The following is a 23,921-nucleotide window of genomic DNA, read 5'->3' as shown; positions in this document are numbered from 1 at the left end:
AGTAAATCAAGGATAAAGACATCCCTATCTTTTCAGTGTTGTCATAGTTTTATTACCTTCATAGCAGGTAAAGTGCTCTAATCCGGTGCAGGGGACGTCCATCCACTGGCCGTTAGCTTGAACCAACACACAGTTCTCATTTCCTCCATTGTTATTCGGTTCACCGGGCGTCCAGTTCCTGAACTCGGCCCCTCCTTCACTGTTAGACCCCTCATCTTTAAGTGACCACATCCACCTGTTGTCCCGGTACAGTCCGATCCACAAATCACCCAAGGGATATTTGGCTCCAGCTTTCACCAGCTGATCCTGCTCCTCCTGGTTTCTGACGGAGGCCAGGTCGGTGAACTTCTCTTTGCAGTAGCTCTGAGCTTCAGACCAGGTCTTTGGTTTTTCAACGAGGACGTAGAGACGAGGGAAACAGACGGGAAGGAGACACAGCCCGAGGACCGAGAACAAGAAAACTATTCAGACAAGACCTGAAGGAACAAACGACTCTAACGCTGGCCCTCTGGCTGATCCACTGGCCCACCAATCAGAGCAGCCGTTGCTGGACTACTGCCGGTTAATCAAACTTTGGCCAGAGCCAAGTCCTCCCAGAGTAAGGGGGTGAAATCAAGACCTTAATCTGGTTCCTTCAGCACGGGTTAAAGATGTGGTGAGGGTGTCTCAGGATTCTGTGGATTAGGATTAGAGTCTTTGGATTGGGGCGGGGCTTAAGGAGGGTCAGTCTACACCTGTATACCTGCAGTGAACTGAGTAAAAAGACTTTAGAGGAACTGAATCTGATGAATGAATGGTTTCTCTCTATCTGCCTTTCAAACAGGATTTAAGGGCAAAATGTGATTTAATGAAGCGTTCACCTGCAGGAGGTCACGACCAGCACCTTAGACACGACCCCATCATGAAGACTCAAATGCACAAACCAGAGCCGTTAAGGTGCTCCCCTCCATGGAGATGATTTCTGTTCTTCCTGTCAGTGTTCAGTCCTCCAGCTGTGAGAGAAATCACAGAAACAGAACCTTTATTTATCACCGTTAGCTTTTAGACGCTTACCCTTGGCTCCACCCTGAGCTCCTCCCCTCTGGCTACTTTTCACTTGCCACCGTCTCTCCAAATGTCCCGCCCATAACATTCTCTGATTGGCTGGATGTCACACAAACATCAGCCAATCAACACGGAGGTCTGGGTGCCACTGACAAAGCGAGCATGTAGCATCGCTTCCTGTTCTCCTGTAGCTACGAAGCATGCAAACCCTGTCATCATAAATGCATACTGGCTCCAAATATTGTCAATAATCCGGATCATGTGAGCCAGGATCAGTTAACCCTCAGGTTTGATCGACTGGGTTTCTGTCAAAGTTCAGAGTTCAAAATATGCTTTAACGGCATGAAGGGTTCAAACCTTTGTTGCCAAAGCAGAGTACATAAACCAAACAAATAATAATAATGACAATCACTATGACACAGCTGATAACAATAAAATATTTACAAAAAACAAAACACAAAGTTATGGACTCTTATAAAACCTATTACTGTCTCTAATCTGGTGACGTTCAGAAACCAAACGTTTAGGTTCTCCAGCTGGACTCGGTCTCATTAGTTCTTCATGTGATCCGGTTTCTGTAACCTGGCTCCTAAAGTTCTTTCTTACAGCTTCATACAGATGAGGAGGACGTGGGTCTCATCTTCAGTTTTACCAAATCACAATGTTTACAAATTCTTTGGTCTCTAGGTTTCCAGTTTTTATTTTCAGTTTCTGATTTATGGTCCCTGAGTCTGTAACTGTTAAAATGTTCCTTTGTCGGTTAGGGTTAGGGTTAGATAATCCGCTAACGAGGACTCTCCTCTCAGGAAACAACCTTCTAATTTACTGTAGGATTTTATCTCATTTTGCCAATATTTCATGTACTTAGACTTGTTTTCTTTGTCAATCATTTTAATCTGTGTTTTGGAGAGATTTTGTAGCCCCTGGTTTTGTACTTGATCGTTTTCTTTAATATTTTTATGGGGGTCAGTCTCTGGGAGAGAGAGTCTCTATCTACATCATTCTATCTCTCTATCTGCACAGTCTCTATCTCCTTTATTTGGGAATCAAAGCAGGATTGATTTCATTACAGACAGATATTTTTAGGGGGAAAACAGATTTTTTCAGGGAAAAAACAGGATTTATTTAGGGAAAAATCAGGATTTATGTAGGGAAACAACTGGATTTGTTTAGGAAAAAATCAGGATTTATCTAGGGAAAAAACAGGATTTATGTAGGGAAATAAGTGGATTAACTTAGGGGAAAAAAATTGATTTATTTAGGGAAAAATCAGGATTTATTTAGGGAAATAACTGGGTTTATTTTATGTAGGGAAATAAGTGGATTAACTTAGGGGAAAAAAATTGATTTATTTAGGGAAAAATCAGGATTTATTTAGGGAAATAACTGGGTTTATTTAGGGAAAAACTTGATTTATTTAGAAAAAAATAAGGATTTATTTAGGGAAAAATCAGGATTTATGTAGGGAAAAACAAGGATTTATTTAGGGAAATATCTGAATTTATTTAGGGGAAATAACTGGATTTATTTAGGGAAAAATCAGGATTTATTTAGGAAATAACTGGGTTTATTTAGGGAAAAATCAGGATTTATTTAGGGAAAAATCAGGATTTATTTAGGGAAATAACTGGGTTTATTTAGGGAAAAAATTGATTTATTTAGGGAAAAATCAGGATTTATTTAGGGAAATAACTGGGTTTATTTAGGGATAAAAAGTGGATTTATTTAGGGAAATAACTGGGTTTATTTAGGGATAAAAAGTGGATTTATTTAGGGAAAAATCAGTATTTATTTAGGGAAATAACTGGGTTTATTTAGGGAAAAACTTGATTTATTTAGAAAAAAATAAGGATTTATTTAGGGAAAAATCAGGATTTATGTAGGGAAAAACAAGGATTTATTTAGGGAAATATCTGAATTTATTTAGGGGAAATAACTGGATTTATTTAGGGAAAAATCAGGATTTATTTGGGAAAAAACTGGATTTTTTTAGGGAAAAAACTGGATTATTTAGGGAAAAATCAGGATTTATTTAGGGAAATAACTGGGTTTATTTAGGGAAAAAATTGATTTATTTAGGGAAAAATCAGGATTTATTTAGGGAAATAACTGGGTTTATTTAGGGATAAAAAGTGGATTTATTTAGGGAAATAACTGGGTTTATTTAGGGAAAAACTTGATTTATTTAGGGAAAAATCAGGATTTATGTAGGGAAAAACAAGGATTTATGCAGGGAAATATCTGGATTTATTTAGGGGAAATAACTTGATTTATTTAGGGAAAAATCAGGATTTATTTGGGAAATAACTGGGTTTATTTAGGGAAAAAATTGATTTATTTAGGGAAAAATCAGGATTTATTTAGGGAAATAACTGGGTTCATTTAGGGAAAAAACTTGATTTATTTAGGGAAAAATCAGGATTTATTTAGGGATAAAAAGTGGATTTATTTAGGGAAAAATCAGGATTTATTTAGGGAAAAAATCAGGCTTCATTTAGGGATAAAAACAGGATTTATAAAGGGAAAAAATACCTTAAAAATACATTTTTAAGGAGGAAATACAGGAGTTATTTCATTAACATGCCCTTGTTACTGCTCTCTGCCATGCAACAGTTAAAAAAAATGTGTTTAAAATCATTTTTAAAGAAGTGTTGTCTTTCTTACTGAGTGTTTTCTTTATTTTCTGGGAAAAAAACAGACTTTTTAGGGAAAAATCAGGATTTATTTAGGTGGTAAACAAGATTTATTAAGATAAAAAAAAAAAAATTTTAGGGGTAAAACAAACTTTTTCAGGGATTATTTAGGTAATAAAAGGGATTTATCTGGGGACAAAAAAGGATTGATTGAGGTTAAAAAAAGAAAGAAACAGATGTTTTAGGGGGAAAACCAGGATTTATTTAGCTTAACATGTCCTTGTCACGGTTCTCTGCAGTGCACTAGTTAAATAAAGTTGTGTTTAAAATCATTTATGAAGAAATGTTGTCTTACCGTGACGTGGGAGCGAGCACAGACGAAGATGATGAAGTTTCTCTGGACAATAAGAGCAGGTAGATCGCCCTCAGCTTTAAATGGACCACCAGCTGGACCCTCCCAGCTGGTTGTTGCCATGCTTCTTTACTTTAATCCCCAATTCACTATCCATGCAAAGATGGCATCAAACTTTTATTTGCATCATGTCTGAGTGAGGCCAACTAAACTTTCTACCAGTGGAAAATTCAAAGCAGTAAATTTGATCAAGTCTCATCCGATGTGTTATTCATCTAGATCATTTATGTAGAAACTGATGAAAATAGTGCTGCACAATTGGTTTCATCACAATTACAATCAGGCTGTGCAATTACATAATCCTATAAATGGCTGCAATTATGCCATTATTCAGTTTTTAAAGGTTTGCTAAGATGCCAGCAGAAAGGCCTTTAAGTTTACAGCTGGGCCACTTCTGACCTTAGTTAAAGATCCTTCACTTTCCTTTACAGGAAACCCTTCATTTAAAGTTATTCAAAAAGCAGCACTGTACAGTATCTATTTATGCTTTTATGTTTTGAGCTGAGAAATACACTCTTCTAATCTATTATTATTCTCTGCATTTTCACTCATAACCCTGACTCATGACTCCATCCATGGATAATATCACAGTCACAGATCACAGCAGTGGCCAGCGTAAATGCAAAGCACTTTATCACCAAATTATGCAGCACTAATGCAATTTCCTTTAAACATCAGGCTGCAACCAAACTAAAGAAGTGAAGAGGGTCTGAAAACTTTCTGAATGACAAGCATTTCAACTAAAATGAAATAGTTCAGCAAAAAAACGTAGTATACGGAAGTAGAGAGGGTGCAGAAAGATTTGGACTATAGAGGAGGAGGCTGGGGTGGAGGAGGTGGAGCTTTGGTCTATAAAGGAGGAGGCTGGGGTGGAGGAGGTGGAGCTTTGGTCTATAAAGGAGGAGGCTGGGGTGGAGGAGGTGGAGCTTTGGTCTATAAAGGAGGAGGCTGGGGTGGAGGAGGTGGAGCTTTGGTCTATAAAGGAGGAGGCTGGGATGAGCAGATCATACCATGGCGTATGATTTCCATTTCCATGAACTAACCCGACACTTCATGAATCTCTGGGTTTTACTGGAACAAACTCTTTTAGTCAACATTGTCAGAATGCAGGAAGTGGGACTCAATTGTGGACCCCGGGGGGGGGGGGTTCTTAAAGCTATCCCAGAAGGATAGCCACTAAAATCACAAGCAATATTTTGGAAAGGGAAGGAGAGAACCCAAACTGGTTGCAACCCAAACTAAGAATCTCCCCAGCTAAAATAATACTGAGAAAAGAGAACAAAACCACCGCTGCCCAGCAGCTGATTAGAAACAAAGCTCTAAGGGAGAAGAAAAGTTTTCTCCAATGAAACACTATGGTCACCAGAGCAGTGAAAACTAAACAAAAGGACTGGGCAAAGACCTCCAGCATTAATCCACTTCAACTGTTAATTCACAGGTAATATTCTCAGGTAAGTTGTCAGTAATGTTTGTGCTAACTTTTGCTCAAAACACAGGAAAACACAAGGAGATGCGCTCACTAACTCTGAAGGTGAGGTAATGAGTCAGCACAGAGTGCTGCAGCCCAGGTGCTTAAATCAGTTTGCCACACCTGGCCCTCATCAGTGGCAATCAGTCCTCACGCACCTGGCACTGCACTGATTGACTTACACTCAGTGGGAGGCCATGCTGAATTCCCTCACAAACATGTTGATTGTCTAAAGTAAGTTGAGGGGTAAACTGGATTTCTTCCATTAAAACAAACGCTCTTCATCTTCATCATATCCCTCTGTCTTTGTTCTGTTTTTAGGTCATGGTTAAGGCTTTTGCAAACTATTCAAATCAGAGGAGCTCTTTATCTTTACATACACAAATGACCTAAAGAACAGGGGAGGTGAAGCATGACTCCACTGTTCAATCTTTAAACCTAAGGCTGTCATGCGTGGTGTTTTTCCTGTTACTGATCTATTATAATAATAAAGTATATTTTGTTATGGGCCATGGCTGCACAGGCAGGATCCTCACATACCCATAAATGCACATTACATTAGCAGAAGAGACCATGACATGTTCTTCATAAACCAGATTTCTTTACTCTTCTTACTTCTTTCTTCAGTTTCTCTGTGTTAAGAATCATCACTAAAGTCTGTATAGAAACCTGATGTGTCCCAGTGTTTTCAAACGTTTTCCCAATGATAAGGATGAGCTCCTAAGGCATGTTTTGTTCATTTTTTTGCTCTTTTTGTTCATTATTGAAACTTCTTTTTGCCACTTCTAAACCAATTTGCTGCTTTTTCTGTAACTTTTTGTCCATTTTTGCTTCATTAACCCATTTTTGCCACTTTAACACATTTTTCCAACTTTTTTTGTATATTATATTATGTATATCATATTTTTGACTAATTTCAAAATGTGCTTCCTCCATTTCAAATAAGTTGAGTTTAACTGTGCATAGTAACATAATAAAACTGTTCAAATAAGTTGGTTTGAAATGAGTTAAAATAATGTAAAAACGTGTTAAATTAAAATGATTTTAATTTGTAAAAGTATTCTTAAAAATGTGTTCAGGCTGGTTGATTTTAATTGTATACATAAAAAACTGTGTTCAAATGAGGACCACATGCTGCCCTGTCTGAGCATGGCCCCCAGAAGCCCCCCCGCCATTGGCCTGAGGTTGCACACACGTACGGTAGGTGGCGGTATGCTGCCATTGATCTAGCGAAGAGGGCTGAGAGCCTGTAGGGGGCAGTAGTGCGCTCCTCGGTGTTCAGCCTGCCGGTATTATATTAGAAGAAGAAGAAGCTCGGCGGAATAAGCCGTAGAGGGAACAAAGGACGGCAGAGTGGGTGAGATTTTATATTTAACACTGATTTACTTTAACGTAGAGCATTTTAACAGGTTAAAACACTTCCAGATAAAAACAGTTACGCCGTTAAGTGTGATTCAGTAACTCAGCTGCTAACATTAGCCTGTTTGTTAGCGGCAGTTTGAATGGTCCGTCAGTGTTAGCCTAGCTAGCTGCTAAAGCTAAAGTTTATTCAAACATCTCTGAGCTGAAAACTTCATTTAGAAGTTTTTACCCGATAAATAACGGGCTTTGTTTGATTTTATTTTTGGTTCTGGAGCCTTATATGTCCACATCTACTACTAAAAACGTCCTGATGTCTGTAAATGTGGGAAACGTCCTTTTGCTGTTAGCATGCAGTTAGCCTGTAGGCCTAGCCGGAGGATGCCGCTCCGCTCAGCCTTTGTTAGCTCTGGCAGTGATGGGCAGGTTCTCAGCGAGCTGATGGTCGCTGTTGTGTTCTTATTCAGAGTTTTAGCAGATTTATTTATGCTTAGGTTTATCCATGTGCCTCTAGTATCACTTTCTCCTGTTTTCTATTCCAGGTTAACTATTATGGGATCAGGCTGCTGCTGTTAGTCCGGGTTAAAACCACCATGTCAAGTGAGTAAACATGACAAGGGTACCATGATTCCAACGTTTAAATCTGATATGTCCCTTATTAAAATAAATAACATGAGCATATAATCGGTGTCAGAGCAACAGCAGCTGTATTTTAAGACTCCCTCTGTTGGATAATTTCTGATTTAAGGAGCTAAAATTACAGACAAACTTCAGCATTTGCTCTGAAATACTCAAACAGATGTGCTTTAATGAAACAGGCATGCCGATATTTAGATCCGATATTTAGGCCCTGCAGCAGATATCAGCTGTGAAACTTGGCCAGATGTAATAACACATTAGTGGAGTTTAAGGCTGAACCAACAGACCTGTGTAAGTTCAGATGGTTTTCTTTATTCATTCATTCTTTAAACTTTAACCCCTTAAAGCCGGTTGTATCATATTTGATTCATACTTTTATGATTCCTCTGTCTAATCAATATGATCATAAATGACTAAAAAAACTGAATAAAATCTGATACATGATAAAAATGCCCTCAGGTGGATTATCAGTTACCAAAACCCTTAATGTATCAAATGAGATACAAAAAATATATACATGTTAAATTTAATGGAAAATTGGATTTTTTTGGGATTTCAGTAGAAAGTAAAATATTCATTTTGTTTCCAAGAAATTCGATTTTTCTGGCTGTTATTTCTGTTTTCAGGCTTTAATGGGTTAAAGTGTGTTTTAAGAAAAAAAGTCTGTTTCTTTTTTTCATCCTCAAACCTAAAATTGTGTTAAAAGGAAGGGATTTTTAGTCATGTAAAACATATGTAAGTATTGATATTGGTATCAACTAAAACTAATCTGTAAATGTTAAATATTGGCAAAAATACATTATTGTGCCTCCCTAGAAATATGCTGCTAGATTTTTACTTAAAGACAAAGTTCTATCTACAGCTTTTTCACATGTGCACAACGCTCACGAAAAACTCCCAAAGTTCAGGGGAAGGCGAAGTAATGATGGGAAATCAATCCACTTTTAGTTTCAATAAGAATTTTGGATTTCCATGATCAAGAAAATGAGAAAATAAGCATTCAATGACGAGGGTTTTGCATTGCGCGATATTATTGGTATGAGATTAGAAGCAGATATTCAGTTAAAAGTGAATCACCAGTATTAACAAATCCAGGATTCCAGTGGATATTTACAGCTGTTGTTATGTCTAAACTCTGCCTCTATCAGTGTGAATACTGGCCGTATGGATGAGAAATTTGCGGAGTTGAGCCTTACCTATGTCAGCTGAAGTGAGTGTTTTAAATCATGAAGAGCCTGGTAGAACGGCTAAACTCTCCTAAAGTTTCCACAAACTAAACGCTAATGCACTGCATCAGCTGATGGGCGTGGGCAGGGTCTGAAGTCTGGCTTCAGCTTACACTTTAAAGTGTTTAAAGGACTGACATTTGTCCGTCCCCAAACTTTAGATCATGTGCTTTCAGGACTTGAGATTTAGGTCTGAACTACATTTAAATATTGATATCAGCTAGGGCTGGGCAATTAATCGAAAATTAGATAAAATTGCAATGTGGCCTGGTGCAATTTACAAATTACAGAGGGTGCAATACGTCTTTTACCTAAAATTTGTGTCAAAATACTGATGTTAAAACTTTATTTGCAGCAGAAATGTTACAAATTACTTATGATGCAATCATTCAAGTGGCAGTTTTTTAGAATATTCAACAAAAATCCTACTTTTTATACGTTTTTCGTACTAAATATGAGAATGACATAAAAACTGTGACTCCCTTCAGTACAATTCCTACCTGATTTGCAATATGAGTCAAAAACATCACAATAAAATATTTTTCTAAATTGTACAGCCCTAGTTTTATCTAATATTGTGTTGGTTGTACTATAGAATTATTTATTCCTTGTGTTTGTTGCAAAAAACACAAGATCAAGAACTAAAGAAAAAAAATCGCATTTCATATTGCAGCCGCATTGTTGGGGGGAAAAATCATAATTAGATTATTTTCCCAAATCTTTCGGCCCTAATATCAGCTAAACTTATTTTGTAATGTTGGCAGCGAGTTAGATATTAGCAAAGATCCAGTGATCTGCATTCCTGTAAATGACAGCTGTGTTGTGCTCTTTTGGTCTGTAGATGTTTTAGTCCCTCTTTACTAGGGGCGTAAATGATCAGTTTCATCATGATACGATACAATTTCGATTCTCAGAACAATGACTTGATATTTGCCAATATCACAAAGTCTGCCTTGATACGATTTCGATTTGATTCGATTTAGAGGCCTGCGATCGATATCAGACGATAATGTGAACCCATTTACCACAATCTGTTACATTTCACACAAAGGAAATAAACACAATATTGATACGTTTTGAGAATTTTATTGGCAAATGTTTAAGGCATTTAAAAAACATTCTTTAACAAAGTGAACAAATGCCTCTGTTTCACTTTAAAGTGCTGCAATTTTCAGTTTTAAATGCACAGTATTTATTCAGCATTGTGACTCCTGGCTGGACAGAAACTGTCATAACCAAGCGCTTGGGGGGACTTCAATAAAATTAAAGCGTAAAAAAATGGCGATGGATATCGATATTTATGCTTTCAATTGATTTGACTGAATCATCGCTCAAATAATCAATATATCAATCCAGATCGATGAATCGTTACACCCCTACTGTTTACACGGCAGCGTTCGGCTTCTTTTTCCTTCCTCATTTTTAAATAGTTCCATGTGCAGACGGCAACGTTTCAAAAACAATCCCTGTGCACAGAAGACTGCAGGAAAAAACAGAAACGCTGTAGTATACATGCCAGGCCAGTAGTTGGCGGTGTGATTTTGCACTGAACCAGAACATGCACATGCACCCTTCCTACCCCAGAGCTCCCACCCACCCATGTAAAAAGCCTACTCACACATACCAGTGGACTGCAGACGAGTGTGGATGTCGTTTTCAGTGAGTTGTCTGTCTACACAGAGATGGGGATGTTTGGAGAAAAAACTTCCCTTTGGAGCTCGTTTCCAAAGTGTTACGTTTTCAGGCATCCAAACCCTGTTCTCATGTACAGACAGCCAAAACGTAACTAAAGTTTTACATTTTCACCTGACGAGAGTCATGTAGACAGGGCCATAGTGGTTATTGTTGTATTTTAGCAGCATCAGCATTACCTCAAGAACACGTCTTTGTTCTCATTTATGACTGTTTTTCATTTTTATATACTGACATGTCTTCACTTGTTTATTTCCATTTATTGCTTGATTTTCAGAGTGTCAGTGGTTAAAGGAGACCTGTTGTGCTGATCTGTGTTAAACTCTGAAATATTAACACACCAGTCGTCCGTAGAGTTTTGAAACATTAGTCACACAGGTTCATGTAATCTCTGGGTTTGTTTTTACTTCTCTGAACAGCTGGTTTAATAAAGAAAAGTGCTTCAAACTCTGTTTTAGCTAGATGAATGTATGCAGTGAAGAAGAATAAAAACCCTCAGTATGTCGGTGTATGAGGTGAAAATAAAAACTGGTTTAAACAGGGTCCACCAAAAACATTCCCAGTTTAATTTTTGTGATGCTAACAAATGTCTTCTTCTCTTCTTTCACACAGAACGACCATCGTACGCCCCTCCTCCTCCCCCTGCCCCGACAACAGTAAGTGTCCAGCTCTGAGATCAGCTCAGCGTTTATTTATTAACGTTAGCCCCGTTCATATCCTTCGGTTCTTTATCTTCCTCTCCTGCTGTCTTCTTCTTCACATTTTAAACTCTGATCTCTTCCTCTCTGTGTCACCTCAGACTGCTCTCCATCATTGCTCTCACTCCTGCTTTTTTCCCTGCCATACCACCACATATCTGCTACTTGGAGTATATTTCTTTAAAATCTGGTTTACTGCTAAATTTGGGAGTTCCGCTGATGTTTGTAAGACTAAAGAATGAGCGTGCTGGGCTTTCTGCTTTTTTTTTTTTTTTACGGTCAGGATCTGAGCACAGTGCTGTGTAAGCAGATTTGTACTCCTGCGTCAGCTCTATGCCATAGGTTCTTATTCTGAGCCTATGCTTGTAGCCACATAGAATTTACTCTATTTTCAGATGAGGTCTTTATTCTCTAATGCCGTGTTACTCAACCCTGCTCAACCAGTGAGCCAAATTGTTGAAAAATACCTTTGGAAGAGCCACAATCTAAGTGGTGCAAAGTGGCAAAAACAGCTAATGATAAGTTAAAGAATGGAAAAAATTGTCAAAAAGCAACAAAAATGTGGGAAAAGGGGCAAAAATGGGGAGAAAAGTGGAAAAAGGGTCAGAAAATAGGTGAGACATGACAAAAAGTGAGTAACAAGTGTCAAAAATGGTCCAAAAGTGGCAAAAACACAGCATAAAATGAGTGGAAATTGACTAAAATGGGCAAAAAGCAGTTAAGAGTGGCAAAAATGGGCCAAAAAACAGGAAACAAGTTGTATTTAATGGGAAAAGGTAGCTGCAATGGGCAAAAATTGTGAAAATGGGCAAAAATGGTCCAAAAGTTGCAAAGAATGAGTGGAAATTGATTAAAATGGGCAAAAAGCAGTTAAGAGTGGCATAAATGGGCAAAAAATTAGGAAATAAGTGGTATTTAATGGGAAAAGGTAGCTTAAATGTTTGAAAAGTGGCAAAAAATGAGAAAAATTGGATAAAAGTGGCAAAAATTGGTACAGAGGTTGCAAAAAGAAGTGGCAATTATGGGCAAAAATAGGGAACAAGTAGTATATCATGGCAAAAGGTAGTTCTAATAGGTGAAAAGTGGCAAAAAATTTTGAAAAAGGGCAAAGAAAAAGGAATATTATTTAAAATTAAGACATAAAAGAACCACAAATAGTCAGAAAAGAGCCACATGTGGCTCCAGAGCCATTGGTTAAGTATCACTGCCCACTGCCTCTGCAGCATTCATAGTGAAGGTGATAAGACAGCCACCTAAGTGACATGCCCTGGGAAAGCACTGTAAATTTGCCCCGTGTTTTTTTGTAGGCCAAACAAGTGCAAAAAAGGCCTTTTTCCCAGTTTAACTAACCTGATGTCTCCTCTTTTTTCTTCTTCTCAGTATAATCAACTGCAGATCAATATTTATCAGCCAAGATTCCATGGAGATCTGCTAGAGTTCAGCCTTTGTTAGGGATGCACGATATCGGTAGATTTAAGACAATAAAGTTAACTGTTGGTTGTGGGGAGATGATTTTTTTTTTGCTTTAAATCATTCCTCATTCCTTAAACATTGTAGCATGCTCTTTGTACTTAACCTTGTTTCTTTAGTAATCCTTAAACTGTATAGTGTGCTGTAAGGACTAAAGTTTTAGGTCTGAATGACATTTATCTATCATATCAGGTCAAATGAATTTGTAAATATTTGCTTGTTGGATATCAGCAACAATCCAATATTGTGCACAGGGTCCAAAATTAACTTTTTTACCAGCCAGGCAGATATTTTACCAGCCAACCAAATAAAAATGGCTTTTAAGTATTGTAACTTGCTATCAGTGTTATTTAACATGTCATTTGGGTCTTGTATGTGATTCTCAAGCAGTATTTTAATAGTATACACTAATACTAGCACTAATCTATGCTAAAATCTGAATAACTGTTTCAAAAGTTAAGTGTAATATTTGGGTTAATAAATTCTGCAGTATTCTTACTACAGTGCAAAAAGAATCTTTCAGTAAGGACTTTTACCTGAATCACTGACTTCAGTCTCCTTTGGACAGTTGAGATATAAGATTTTAACTCGACCAGACTGCAACAGCTCTATATAAACATGAATGTCTGACCAAAGTATGCCAAGAAAGGCCTGCTAGCTGACAATTTTTAACCATAACATTCTTAACAGGTATATATATATATATATATATATATATATATATATATATATATATATATATATATATATATATATATATATATACACAAACTACATTAACAATCAAATGGATCAAAAATGGACGATTGAAAAAACAGTCAAGGTGGCTTTACGATGCGGTTAAATTGCAGTCTGGACATGGAGGGGTGGATATCTGCTGCTCTGCCTACAGCTGAGAGGGACTGCTGCAGGATGGGCTGCCTGTGAGAGCTTTGGGATGGGCAGTCTCCTGAAGTCTCCAGAGTCTCCTGAAGTCTCCAGTAACACCAGAAGAAGTAGCTAAATTTGTCACCAGTCGCTCTTTTGAAAAAGAGTCGCTAGAGGGGTCTGAAAACTTGCTAAATATAGCGACAAAGTCGCTAAGTTAGCAACACTGCGAGGAGGTACAGGTACAGTAACAACCAGCTATCCACCTCAGGGCGCTGTGAATGACATCATGGCTGACGCACCTACGTGACCAAAGATCGTCTCGGCCTGAAATACACATTACTCTGCCAGGAAACCAGCCGATACCAGAATCGTTCTCCAGTAACAAAAAATGTTTTTTTCGCTGGTTAAAAACATAACTCGCCACAGTGGCGAGGGGTCTTAAAAATTTACCAGCCAGAGACATAATCTATGCGTAATTGCCGAGTGGCGAGCGTTAGTTTTGGACCCTGATCGTGCATCCCTCATCTTCATGGTTTTCTGTGCACAAACAAGCTGAAAGTGTAGTGGCAGGATCAGAAACAGGTGATCTAACTTGCATCAGAGTTGTCCTGCCAGCTAGTGTTGTGGAGCTGCAGAGCCATGCGTGCACGTAAACGGTGCTCATGACAGAGCAGCTCTCTACAGTGTAGAGGACACAGGAGTGCAGATCAGGCTTAAAGGATTCACATGCCATGTTCTCTCTCTGAATGACGGCCTGTCAGACTTTCTTTCTTTGCCTTGCATGAAGACTTCATGGAAAACAAACAAGCAAACCAGTATACATTTATTTTCATGTTTCCCTTTGTCACTTATTTCTGTTGATCCCTCTTCCTCCTCTTGTTTGTGAGCCATTTCTCATTCGTGTTTTGTCTCATTTGTCTTCCATCAGCAAATGCCTTCCACCCCAGGGTTTGTGGGCTACAACCCTTACAGCCATCTGGCCTACAACAACCTCCGGCTGGGAGGGAGCTCCGGAGGCTCCAGCAGGGTAATGAACTGAGGAGGGATTTGGAAAGATAAAGAGGACAAACATTCATGGGATCTGGGTGCTAGAATTAAAGGAAGTGCAGTAAGAATCAGCGTTCTCTCTGCTCTGGGTAGTGGTCCAGTTGAGGGAGTGCGAGGGCGTTCGCCTGCAGTACTTAGACTGATTATAAAGCCTTGATCTGGTTTAGTCCAGATTACACACTTACATTGATTTCAGATGTTCAGGTTCAGTTTGCCTAGCACAATAATCCGACTTGTTCTAACTGCATGTAAACATACTGTGTGCTGGTTTTTGTAAATCTGTTTTACCCAACTTAAAATTAACCAAACAATGACTTAGAAATAACCATGACGGCCGCTTCAACCCTGCTGCACACATATATCAGAGCTGAGGAGATGGTGTCCTGCATGAGTATCTAGAAATGATGTCTAATTATGTTACAGATAGCTTTATATCCCTCTGAGTACATTTGAAGCAGGGGTGTCAAACTCAAGGCCCGGGGGCCAAATCCGGTCCATGGTACAGTTACACCCGGCCCACAAGGTCATAACAGGATCTTATTATAACTGGCCCTAAAATATGAGGTCTGCAGATTTCCTCCAGTATAAAAATGTAAACTTAACCTAGATGATATCAAATATCCTTAAGACTTAAAAATGTGAAAAATTTAATAGGGAAAAAGAACTAGATCAAAAGAAATGTGGGGAAAAAAATTCATTTATGTTTTCATTTCAAATTTTTTATTTTGCATTGCACAGTTATGACTGCAATCTGTTATTTTGACTTTTTATCTCATATTTTGACCTTTTAATTGATTATTTTGACTTTTTACCTAATATTTTGACCTTTCCAATTTCTTATTTTTGCTTTTTATCTCATATTTTGACCTTTTAGGTAAACCATTTTCAATATTAAGCCTTATTTTTGCCTTAAAAACATGATTGTGACTTTCTTTTTTATATATTTGCCTGTTAAAAGCATTATTTTAACATCTAGTTTTGTGTTTTAACCTTTTGAACAAATAGGTTTGACTTTCTATCTCAGATTTTGGGCCTTTTTATTACCATTTTGACTTTTTAAATCTCAAAATCATTTATCATCATTGCTCATTTTTTTCCCCATAATTTATTACTAGCAAAAATGAGGTTGATGATTAAATGTGGATCCTGTGAGGCCCTCAGGTCAGGCCTTAATTCAGAATCCAAGCCCTTCTGTGGTTGAGTTTGACACCCCTGATTTAAAGGGTTAAATCAGGGCACAGCGAGTAAAAGGGTTATTGTCGTGCCAGCTTTAGGGTCTACTGTTGAGGTATAATTAATCAGAATATTCTCTACAGACTTCTTTTGTACTTCTGAAAACTCCCATGTAGATCTGGTCTGGTTAATTTGACTTAATAACATTTTTTTGTTTGAAATTTTCGTCAGTCTTTGGGTTTTGGAGTGTTGTTATTAGGGATAGGGCCCTGTCGTTTTTACGTATCAATATTTGATGTAACTATCAATGTGTTGTACTTAGGAGAGTCCTACATACATACAGAAGTGGTATAAGCTGAGCAGAGCTTAGATTATCCCTGTGATTCCTGAAGTAGCACCCTACCCAGGAGAATGCAGAAGACAAGCCAACACATAAGATGATGTTAGAGGCTCAGTAGTGGTATCAGTAAGCTTAAACTTGACTGATCTTAGGGTTCTGAAAATCCAGAACTGGGTTTTGATCTCCATTCCTAGTAATAAGCCAGAACTGTGATCTTTTTTTTTGCTATTTTTAATATCTTAATCTCTAGAACAGTTCTATATTCAACCAACATTAAGCGGTTAAAACCAGGTGATCATTATTTGATTAGCTCTTTGCCTCATCTGTTCAGCTGAAGTCTTTTTGTTTTTCTCATTTGACAAACTTTAAAAAGTCATTTACATCTCTGCATGCGTGTAAATGAGCTGACATGCATGTTAGCTGCTTCCTGCAGTTATTTAAAAGCCTTAGAGTCATTCTGGTTGATATTTTTGACTTAATTTGCTTTTCACAAGCTTCATGATGCTTAGTGTTCACATAATGAGCTGATGTTTTCTGACCTCTCTTCTCTCTCTCTAAACCTCTGTCCCTTTTTTATTTGTCCTCCTTTCATTCTCATCTCTTCGTCCGTGTTTTCTTCCCCCTCCCCCTCCCGCCCTTTCTCTCCCTCTTCCCTCCACAGAACTCCTCGGGCATCACCGTCCCAAAGCCTCCCAAACCACCAGACAAGCCGCTGATGCCTTACATGCGGTACAGCCGGAAGGTAAGCAGGAAGGTAAGACACCCATCCACGGTGTCTGCTTTTACTGCTTGTCCTCCCATCCCCTGAACAGTTGCAGGGGCATTAGGGTGGGAAACAGCCGAGCCATGACGCCTTCACCACCACCTCAGCCGCCTAGTGGACACTCACAGTACCCTCCTGTGTTTGTCGACCAATAAGAACATTTAAAACTTCTCGTTATTCTGCTAGCATGATCTGCTCCTGCCCTCGTTTCCCTCTCTTTGCTTGCTGCTTCGCTGCCTCTCTAGTCCACCTACTTAATGTTAAAGACAAAATCTCCTCTTTGGCTCATTTTCACATAAAACTGGTGATTCTGTTTGTACAGGGATTTCATTTCATTCCACCCAACTTCTGCAACACTTCAGGCTTTGTGCTAGTTCATAACAGGACTAAAGTTTTGGTGATAATACCTCCTGCCTTTGCACTTTTCCTCCTTTATTTCCTTCACTGTCTAATATTGGTGTACTGCATTTCACTGATGTCTGCACCTGTAGTGACCAGATGTTCTGTGTGCGTGTGGGCCGTTGCTCCTGCATGTTTGTTTCTGTTGCTGCGTACGTGAAAGGTATGGGACCAAGTGAAGGCGTCCAACCCGGACCTGAAGCTGTGGGAGATCGGAAAGATCATCGGAGGGATGTGGAGGGACCTGACAGACGAGGAGAAACAGGACTACCTGAACGAGTACGAGGCTGAAAAGGTGAGCAGATGTAGGATTGAATGTGTGGTTTATTAGGGGTGTAACAGTATTTATACTCACCCTGGACCATCACTGTCAGGTGTACACACTCATGCAACAAATATGTCTGAATGAAGAAGGCAAGTCAATCCAGGGGGCAGTAAAGCTCCTTACCTCTTTTTAAATCAACTCAGAAGAGGCGGATGCAGCAAACACATGAAGAAGAAAAGTTGAATACTGTAGTAACTAGCTAAAGGACACCGCAGAGCTACAGGTCCCGCCGGCTTCTTCTCCCTCTCCTCAAATTCTTGGTGCTGTTTTTTAAAATCCTCTGGATGTTCAAGCAGAGAGAGTCAAAGACATGAGTGAGGCATCTTCATTGTATTCATTGGATATACAGTGGTAGAGGAGCCTGGCTTCAAATGTGGGTTAAGCTTCGTCACATCGCCTCCTGTATCCAAGACGTGGTCTCTGGAACAATCCATAACTACTCTGGCTCCATACGCTGAAGATGTATGCACAGATGTAAAGTCAACTCTAAACGTCTTCTGTCTCTTCAAAACCTCATTCTACCTGTGCTTGAAAAAGTGACATGGCAAGATACTGTCACATGCTCTTTGCAGATACGTCAGTATGGAGGTTACATAATCGATATGGCTTTAAATGCTGTAAAGGGAGCTTTAAAGTAGGCATACCCACGGTGCAGTTAACAAAAAGCCCACAGATGGCAGCAGACGCTAAACTGCATGATGCAGCGCACACTTTAGATCCAAAACAAGTTACAGGTGAAATGAAAAGAGAGTCTATCAGATGCAGGGAAGACTTAAAGCAAGATACCTGATTTATTTGGGTTTCCTTAAACATCATCAGTGTTCATTTTGGCAGCTATTCAGTCTTAGTTTTAGTCTTTAAACGGAATGCATTTTAGTTTTAGTCACATTTTAGTCATTTCTATCCTTTGTAGTTTTAGTCTAGTTTTAGTCCATAAAAGTCCTCACATTTAAGTCTTTACTTTTAGTCCATTTATTCTCTTGTCTAAATCTGGGACCAAATCATGGTAGTGTGTTCTCTGTCAAACCTGGGGTCCCTGCTTTCTGCAGCTGAGAGGCAGAATAGATACAGATGTATTGTTTTTGACAGATTTACCCACAGTGGAGAAATATCATAGATTTAGAATGTCAGAGGAAAACTACATGACATTTTAGTCTAGTTGTAGTCATCACAGATCTATTTTTGTGAGTCTGTCTAGTTGTAGTCATCACAGATCTATTTTTGTGAGTCTGTTTAGTTTTAGTCATCACAGATCTATTTTTGTGAGTCTGTTTAGTTTTAGTCATCACAGATCTATTTTTGTGAGTCTGTTTAGTTTTAGTCATCACAGATCTATTTTTGTGAGTCTCAGTCTAGTTTTAGTCATCACAGATCTATTTTTGTTAGTCTCAGTCTAGTTTTAGTCATCACAGATCTATTTTTGTGAGTCTCAGTCTAGTTTTAGTCATCACAGATCTATTTTTGTTAGTCTCAGTCTAGTTTTAGTCATCACAGATCTATTTTTGTTAGTCTCAGTCTAGTTTTAGTCATCACAGATCTATTTTTGTTAGTCTCAGTCTAGTTTTTTCATGGAAAAAGGCTGTCAACAAATTTTTTAGTCACAAAAAAAGCTTAAAAATTCCCCTGAAAGAGCTTCAAGTGCTTGAATTTGTCCTCAGAAAAGTTGCCCAACCTCTCCTTCCACTGCAGGAGGATGCAGACAGGAAGTTGTATTAACTTTTCTTCTTTCCCCCCTCCCTCCTCAGATTGAGTACAATGACTCTATGAAGGCCTACCACAACTCCCCCGCCTACCTGGCCTACGTTAATGCCAAGAACCGGGCGGAGGCGGCCATGGAGGAGGAGAGCAGACAGAGGCAGAGTCGTATGGACAAAGGAGAGCCGTACATGAGCATCCAGCCAGCAGAAGACCCAGACGGTCAGTTAAACGTCCCACATGTTACTCTTTAACCCCCCCCCCCAACGCCAGCCCGCTCAGTATCCCTCTCCCTCCTCCATCCAGACTACGATGATGGATTTTCAGTGAAGCACACAGCAGCCGCTCGCTTCCAGAGGAACCACCGGCTCATCAGTGACATCCTCAGTGAGATCGTGGTGCCTGATGTCCGCTCCGTGGTCACCACGGCCCGCATGCAGGTCCTGAAGAGGCAGGTCCAGTCCCTCATGGTGCACCAGGTACGTTTGGTGACGTTTTTACTCTCAAAAATCTTCCTTTAGTTAACCATTATCCTGTGGACTTGTCTAGAAAAAATCTCTATGAAGCTCACTCAATCCTGGTCTGTGTTTCAGAGGAAGCTGGAGGCGGAGCTCCTGCAGATTGAGGATCGCCACCAAGACAAGAAAAGACGCTTCCTGGAGACTACAGACTCCTTTAACACTGAACTCAAGAGGGTACGTCTTTACTTTGATTTCAGGTTTTTGAACTTTTGTTTGGTGTACGGTTAAACAAAAAGATTTCCACTCACTACTCTTTGAATGCGTTGGTTTAAATCTCCAGCAGAGACTTAATCTGATTCAGATTAACTTAGATTGTAAATGCAGCCCTCAAGTCTTGGTAATAGAGTGCATTTTAAAACCGTATTTAACCTGTGTCCCTGTGCCTCCAGCTGTGCAGTCAGAAGGTGGAGGTGGACATGGAGAAGCTGGCTGCAGAGATGGCGGCAGCAGAGGAGGCAGCCCGGCGGCGAGCAGAGGAGAGAGAGCGTGAAGCGGCCGAGCAGGCGGAGAAAGCTGCTCAGCAGGCTCAACAACAGCAACAACAGGAAGCAGCTGGAAACAAGGCTGCAGAGCAGAGCAGTGCTAATGCTAACAGCACGGCTAACCCCCCCTCAGGGACCAAGGAGGACGACAAACCCACACCTATGGAGACAGGTAACCACATGGTTAATCCCTGGTTCTTAACTGGTGGGTCTCTCTAGTAGCAGCCTTTGACTGAAACTCACAGCTCCACTAACCAGAGACATTGCTGACACTAGAGGATTGTGGGTAATGTTAGGCTGTAGCCTGAGATCTTTCTTAGGTCAGTCTTAAACTCTTTTGTGTCTTCTACTCGATTGTACATCTTCATCTCCCCTCTTACACTGTGTTGTTAAATAAATGACCAAAAGAGATGTCACTGTGACACTGTGAATTGTGGGTAATGTAGCGCTTTTGACCTCCTGAATGAAAGTGTCTCCTCCATGCCCATGAACGTGTGTTTCTGCCTCAGGTAGCTCGTGGTCGGTCTACCCTGATTGGTTCTGACATTACCATCGGCTTTAATGTCTTTCTTTATTTCTCTCCCTAGATGAGGCGGCCCCAGCAGAGCCTTCATCAGACCCTCAGCCTGCTCCTCCTCCTCCATCTGACCCCCCCTCTGATAAAGCCAGTCCTCCCCCTGAGCCCCCCCGGGAGACCAGCACACCCGTGAGCAGCGCCCCCAGTGACGACAGCAGCAGCAGCAGCGGCAGCATGCCCCCTCCCTCCTCAGAGAGCACGCCTCCATCAGCTGCAGCCCCCGAACCTCCTATGGCTCACGACCCTGCAAACACGGCCGCTCCTCCTCCCCCACCGCCTCCTCCCTCTGAGGAGCAGCCGCCACCACCGCCACCACTGCTGCACCCCGGCCAGAGCGGCGGCCCGCCGTACGACATGTAACCCAGAGATGGCGGCTGCAGGAGTGCTGAATTATTCCTGATTTCATCCCCCGGCCTCACGCAGCTCCACCACACCTTCTACCTTCTTTAAATTTACCCAGCATGCCCAGCTCCCTTACATGAGTACATAAAATGTCACCAAAGAGGGCAACATGTGACCCAACCAACTCTGTGCTGCAGACATCGTATGAGCCTTTCCTCTCCTTCAGCCATGTCCCATGATGCAGTTTGTTAGTGGACATCATAAACAGGTATCTCAGTGAACACCTGACATTCACAACATTAAAACATGCAAGTTCAAGAAGAATGGAACCACAGTCTTATCATTTTCCTGTAGATTTAACATCAGAAATATGTGACATGAACCAAAAACAGGATTACTGGCGGGTGGCTAATGGACACCCCTTGTTTAGGTGGTTAAGTGTCTGATTCAACAAAATTCCTCGCAGTGTCTGATATTAGAGGCCTGAGGGTCTAAATGTGGCATCAGAAAAAACTAAACCAAGTCAAAATTTTATTCTTCCACCTGAAAAAACATGAATTCAGACTGTCTACAAATCCTCCTTATTCTGTTGTTATTCCTTCAGCCTTCTGACCCATTTCTTGTAATTAAACCAGAGTAAAACTGCTTCATTTGAGCTCAGTTCTTGGTGTCCATCAGAGAAATCCTGCTTCTGATCCTCACTAACGGCTCATCAAACGTGGACCCGGTCAGCCTTGAGGAGCTGGAAGCAGCAGGAAACTTCTCCAACCTTCACTAACGTGGACAGTTAAAGTAGAAACCTCAGATAACTCCCACTGTGTCGACTTCGTACTGTTGGACGAGGCGGAGACGGCGATGTACAAACCTCTACATCTGCCAGTTTATTTTCTTAGCTGCAAACGTGTGAGGTTCGGGAGAAATCTTAGCTGAAGGACTTCGACCTTTACCCCCCTCCTCCTGTTAAAACCTCCAGACTTTTGTAGTTTTATGAGTTTGTGTGATTTTCACAACTACTGCTGTTCCTTCGACTTTATTTTTAGAGATCTAGATAAACCTTTTAGAAGAATATAATCAGCCTCATTATTAAAGCCGTACTCTTGAACCTGAGGATGTTCCTGAGGCTGGCCGCACACCAGACGACTCTCAGATCTGATCTGATTTTTAAAAATGTGGTAGACCAGAAACACGAGGACAATATGAACTGATTTTGAACATCAGGATCCTCTAGAAGGCTGTTTCAGTCAGGATATATGGTGGCTGCATTGCAGCTTCAAAGATGAGGCTTGCCTGTACGCTGCGTCTCACGCTGAGAACCTTGAGTGGAAGGCTCTTCTGTCTCTACCATGATCTGTGTGCATCTCTCAACCAAAGTAGTCAGGAAAATGACGTAGAGAGCCATAATTTCTTCATTTTACCAGACATGTTGGTCAGTATAGGTAGTCACAGACTTGATAAACAGCTTCTTCTTCTGGTTTGTGCTTTTCAAAGTAAAAGCCATTCCTGTGGCGATCCAAAATGCTTTTACTCTGAATTTCCTGGCTCAGTTCTACAGTGAATCAGGTCAGTTTTAGGGAGGTCATCAAACTGTGACGGCGGGGAGACAGACAACATGCAGCACGCGCACGCCTGGTATGAAGCCTGGCGGTCTGAGCCGGATTATAAATATCATGATTAACATGTTTGATATTTATGATTCCATATCATGGAGGCTTTAACTTCATCTGGATCAGTAAAGTAGCCTGATTAACATCATACACCAGAGGATTATTAGACTAATAAATGATTAGGACAGGCCGTCAATCAGACCACACCCCTCTGATCGCTGAAGGGGAATCAGACCCGGTACTGTCTGGTGTGTAGCCAGCCTGACTAGTTTAAACTCATCAGGGATGAGCGTTCCCAGGTTTGACTTTAGCATGGAGAAAGGCACATCCTCATCACATGTGCACCCCCGTTCTGCATGCTGAGAAGTACTAACACCATCCTGTAAATGACTGACGAAGAGAAACGAGGGTGAGGAGTGAAAATAAGACAGAAAACAAAGTCTGGGCATGTCTATACGGAGCATTTTTAATCTGAAGATGATCAAATGTTAACATGTATGTTTCTGTATTTATCACATTTCTAGAGAAACACTCTCAGTCTGACAGATTCTACCCGGTTTTATTTTTTTAAGACTTCTTTGTGCTGTTAGCTCACTGGCACAGAGACGTGCACACGCTCCCTCTTCCAGGTGTAACCTGGGACATTTAAAGGACTGGTTTCTTACTTGAATTTGGACTCTTTTTAGTAACAGGCCTGTTTTTGCATCTTTCTTTTGTACTGTCTGAACTTAACAACCCTAATAAAATGATTTCTCAGTCTTTCTTTAACTCCTTTCTTTACATCAGACTTTTTCATCGTTTACTCGGATTACAGCTGGGGTTTTGGCTGGAATATTATAGGTCAGGGGTGTCAAACTAAAGGCCCGGGGGCCAAATCCAACCCCTAGTGCAGTTATACCCGGCCCACCAGATCATTTCATATTTGTTTATCACTATTTATCATCATTATTTCACCAGTGTGAGGTCTGCAGATTTCCTCCAGTACAAAAATATAAACTTTACCTGGATGATTTATAATATCTTCACTGATTCATAAATATAAGAAAGTAAAAATAATTTGATAAAAAGTCAGGAATGTAGGAGAAATTAGTTTTTTCTTTTTTTTTCAATTTTGCATCTCACTGAAAATTATGGTTTTGACT

At 40.1% G+C, this 23,921-nt stretch overlaps 1 protein-coding gene across 3 annotated transcripts; it reads left to right on the top strand.

Annotated features, from left to right (window-relative positions):
- The first annotated feature begins 6,816 nt into the window (after positions 1-6,816).
- LOC121529064 (SWI/SNF-related matrix-associated actin-dependent regulator of chromatin subfamily E member 1-like) lies at positions 6,817-23,538 on the top strand. Of its 3 annotated transcripts, none has more exons than XM_041816736.1 (11): positions 6,817-6,914; positions 7,459-7,516; positions 11,086-11,129; positions 14,440-14,538; positions 16,733-16,813; positions 17,397-17,528; positions 19,304-19,475; positions 19,560-19,732; positions 19,847-19,948; positions 20,164-20,428; positions 20,844-23,538. In XM_041816736.1, exons 2-11 carry the CDS (start codon positions 7,510-7,512, stop codon positions 21,191-21,193), a joined length of 1,425 nt encoding a protein of 474 aa, XP_041672670.1. In that variant the 5' UTR covers positions 6,817-6,914; positions 7,459-7,509; the 3' UTR covers positions 21,194-23,538. The 3 variants fall into 3 exon arrangements, with proteins under 3 accessions (XP_041672670.1, XP_041672667.1, XP_041672669.1); XM_041816733.1 differs by having other exon boundaries at positions 16,733-16,825; XM_041816735.1 differs by having other exon boundaries at positions 6,849-6,910; positions 16,733-16,825.
- Positions 23,539-23,921: the final 383 nt, after the last annotated feature.

Source organism: Cheilinus undulatus, linkage group 21, assembly GCF_018320785.1.
Source record: "Cheilinus undulatus linkage group 21, ASM1832078v1, whole genome shotgun sequence".
Lineage (NCBI taxonomy): Eukaryota > Metazoa > Chordata > Actinopteri > Labriformes > Labridae > Cheilinus > Cheilinus undulatus.
Note: the sequence above shows the minus strand (reverse complement) of the source record. Positions and strands in the feature narration are given on the sequence as shown.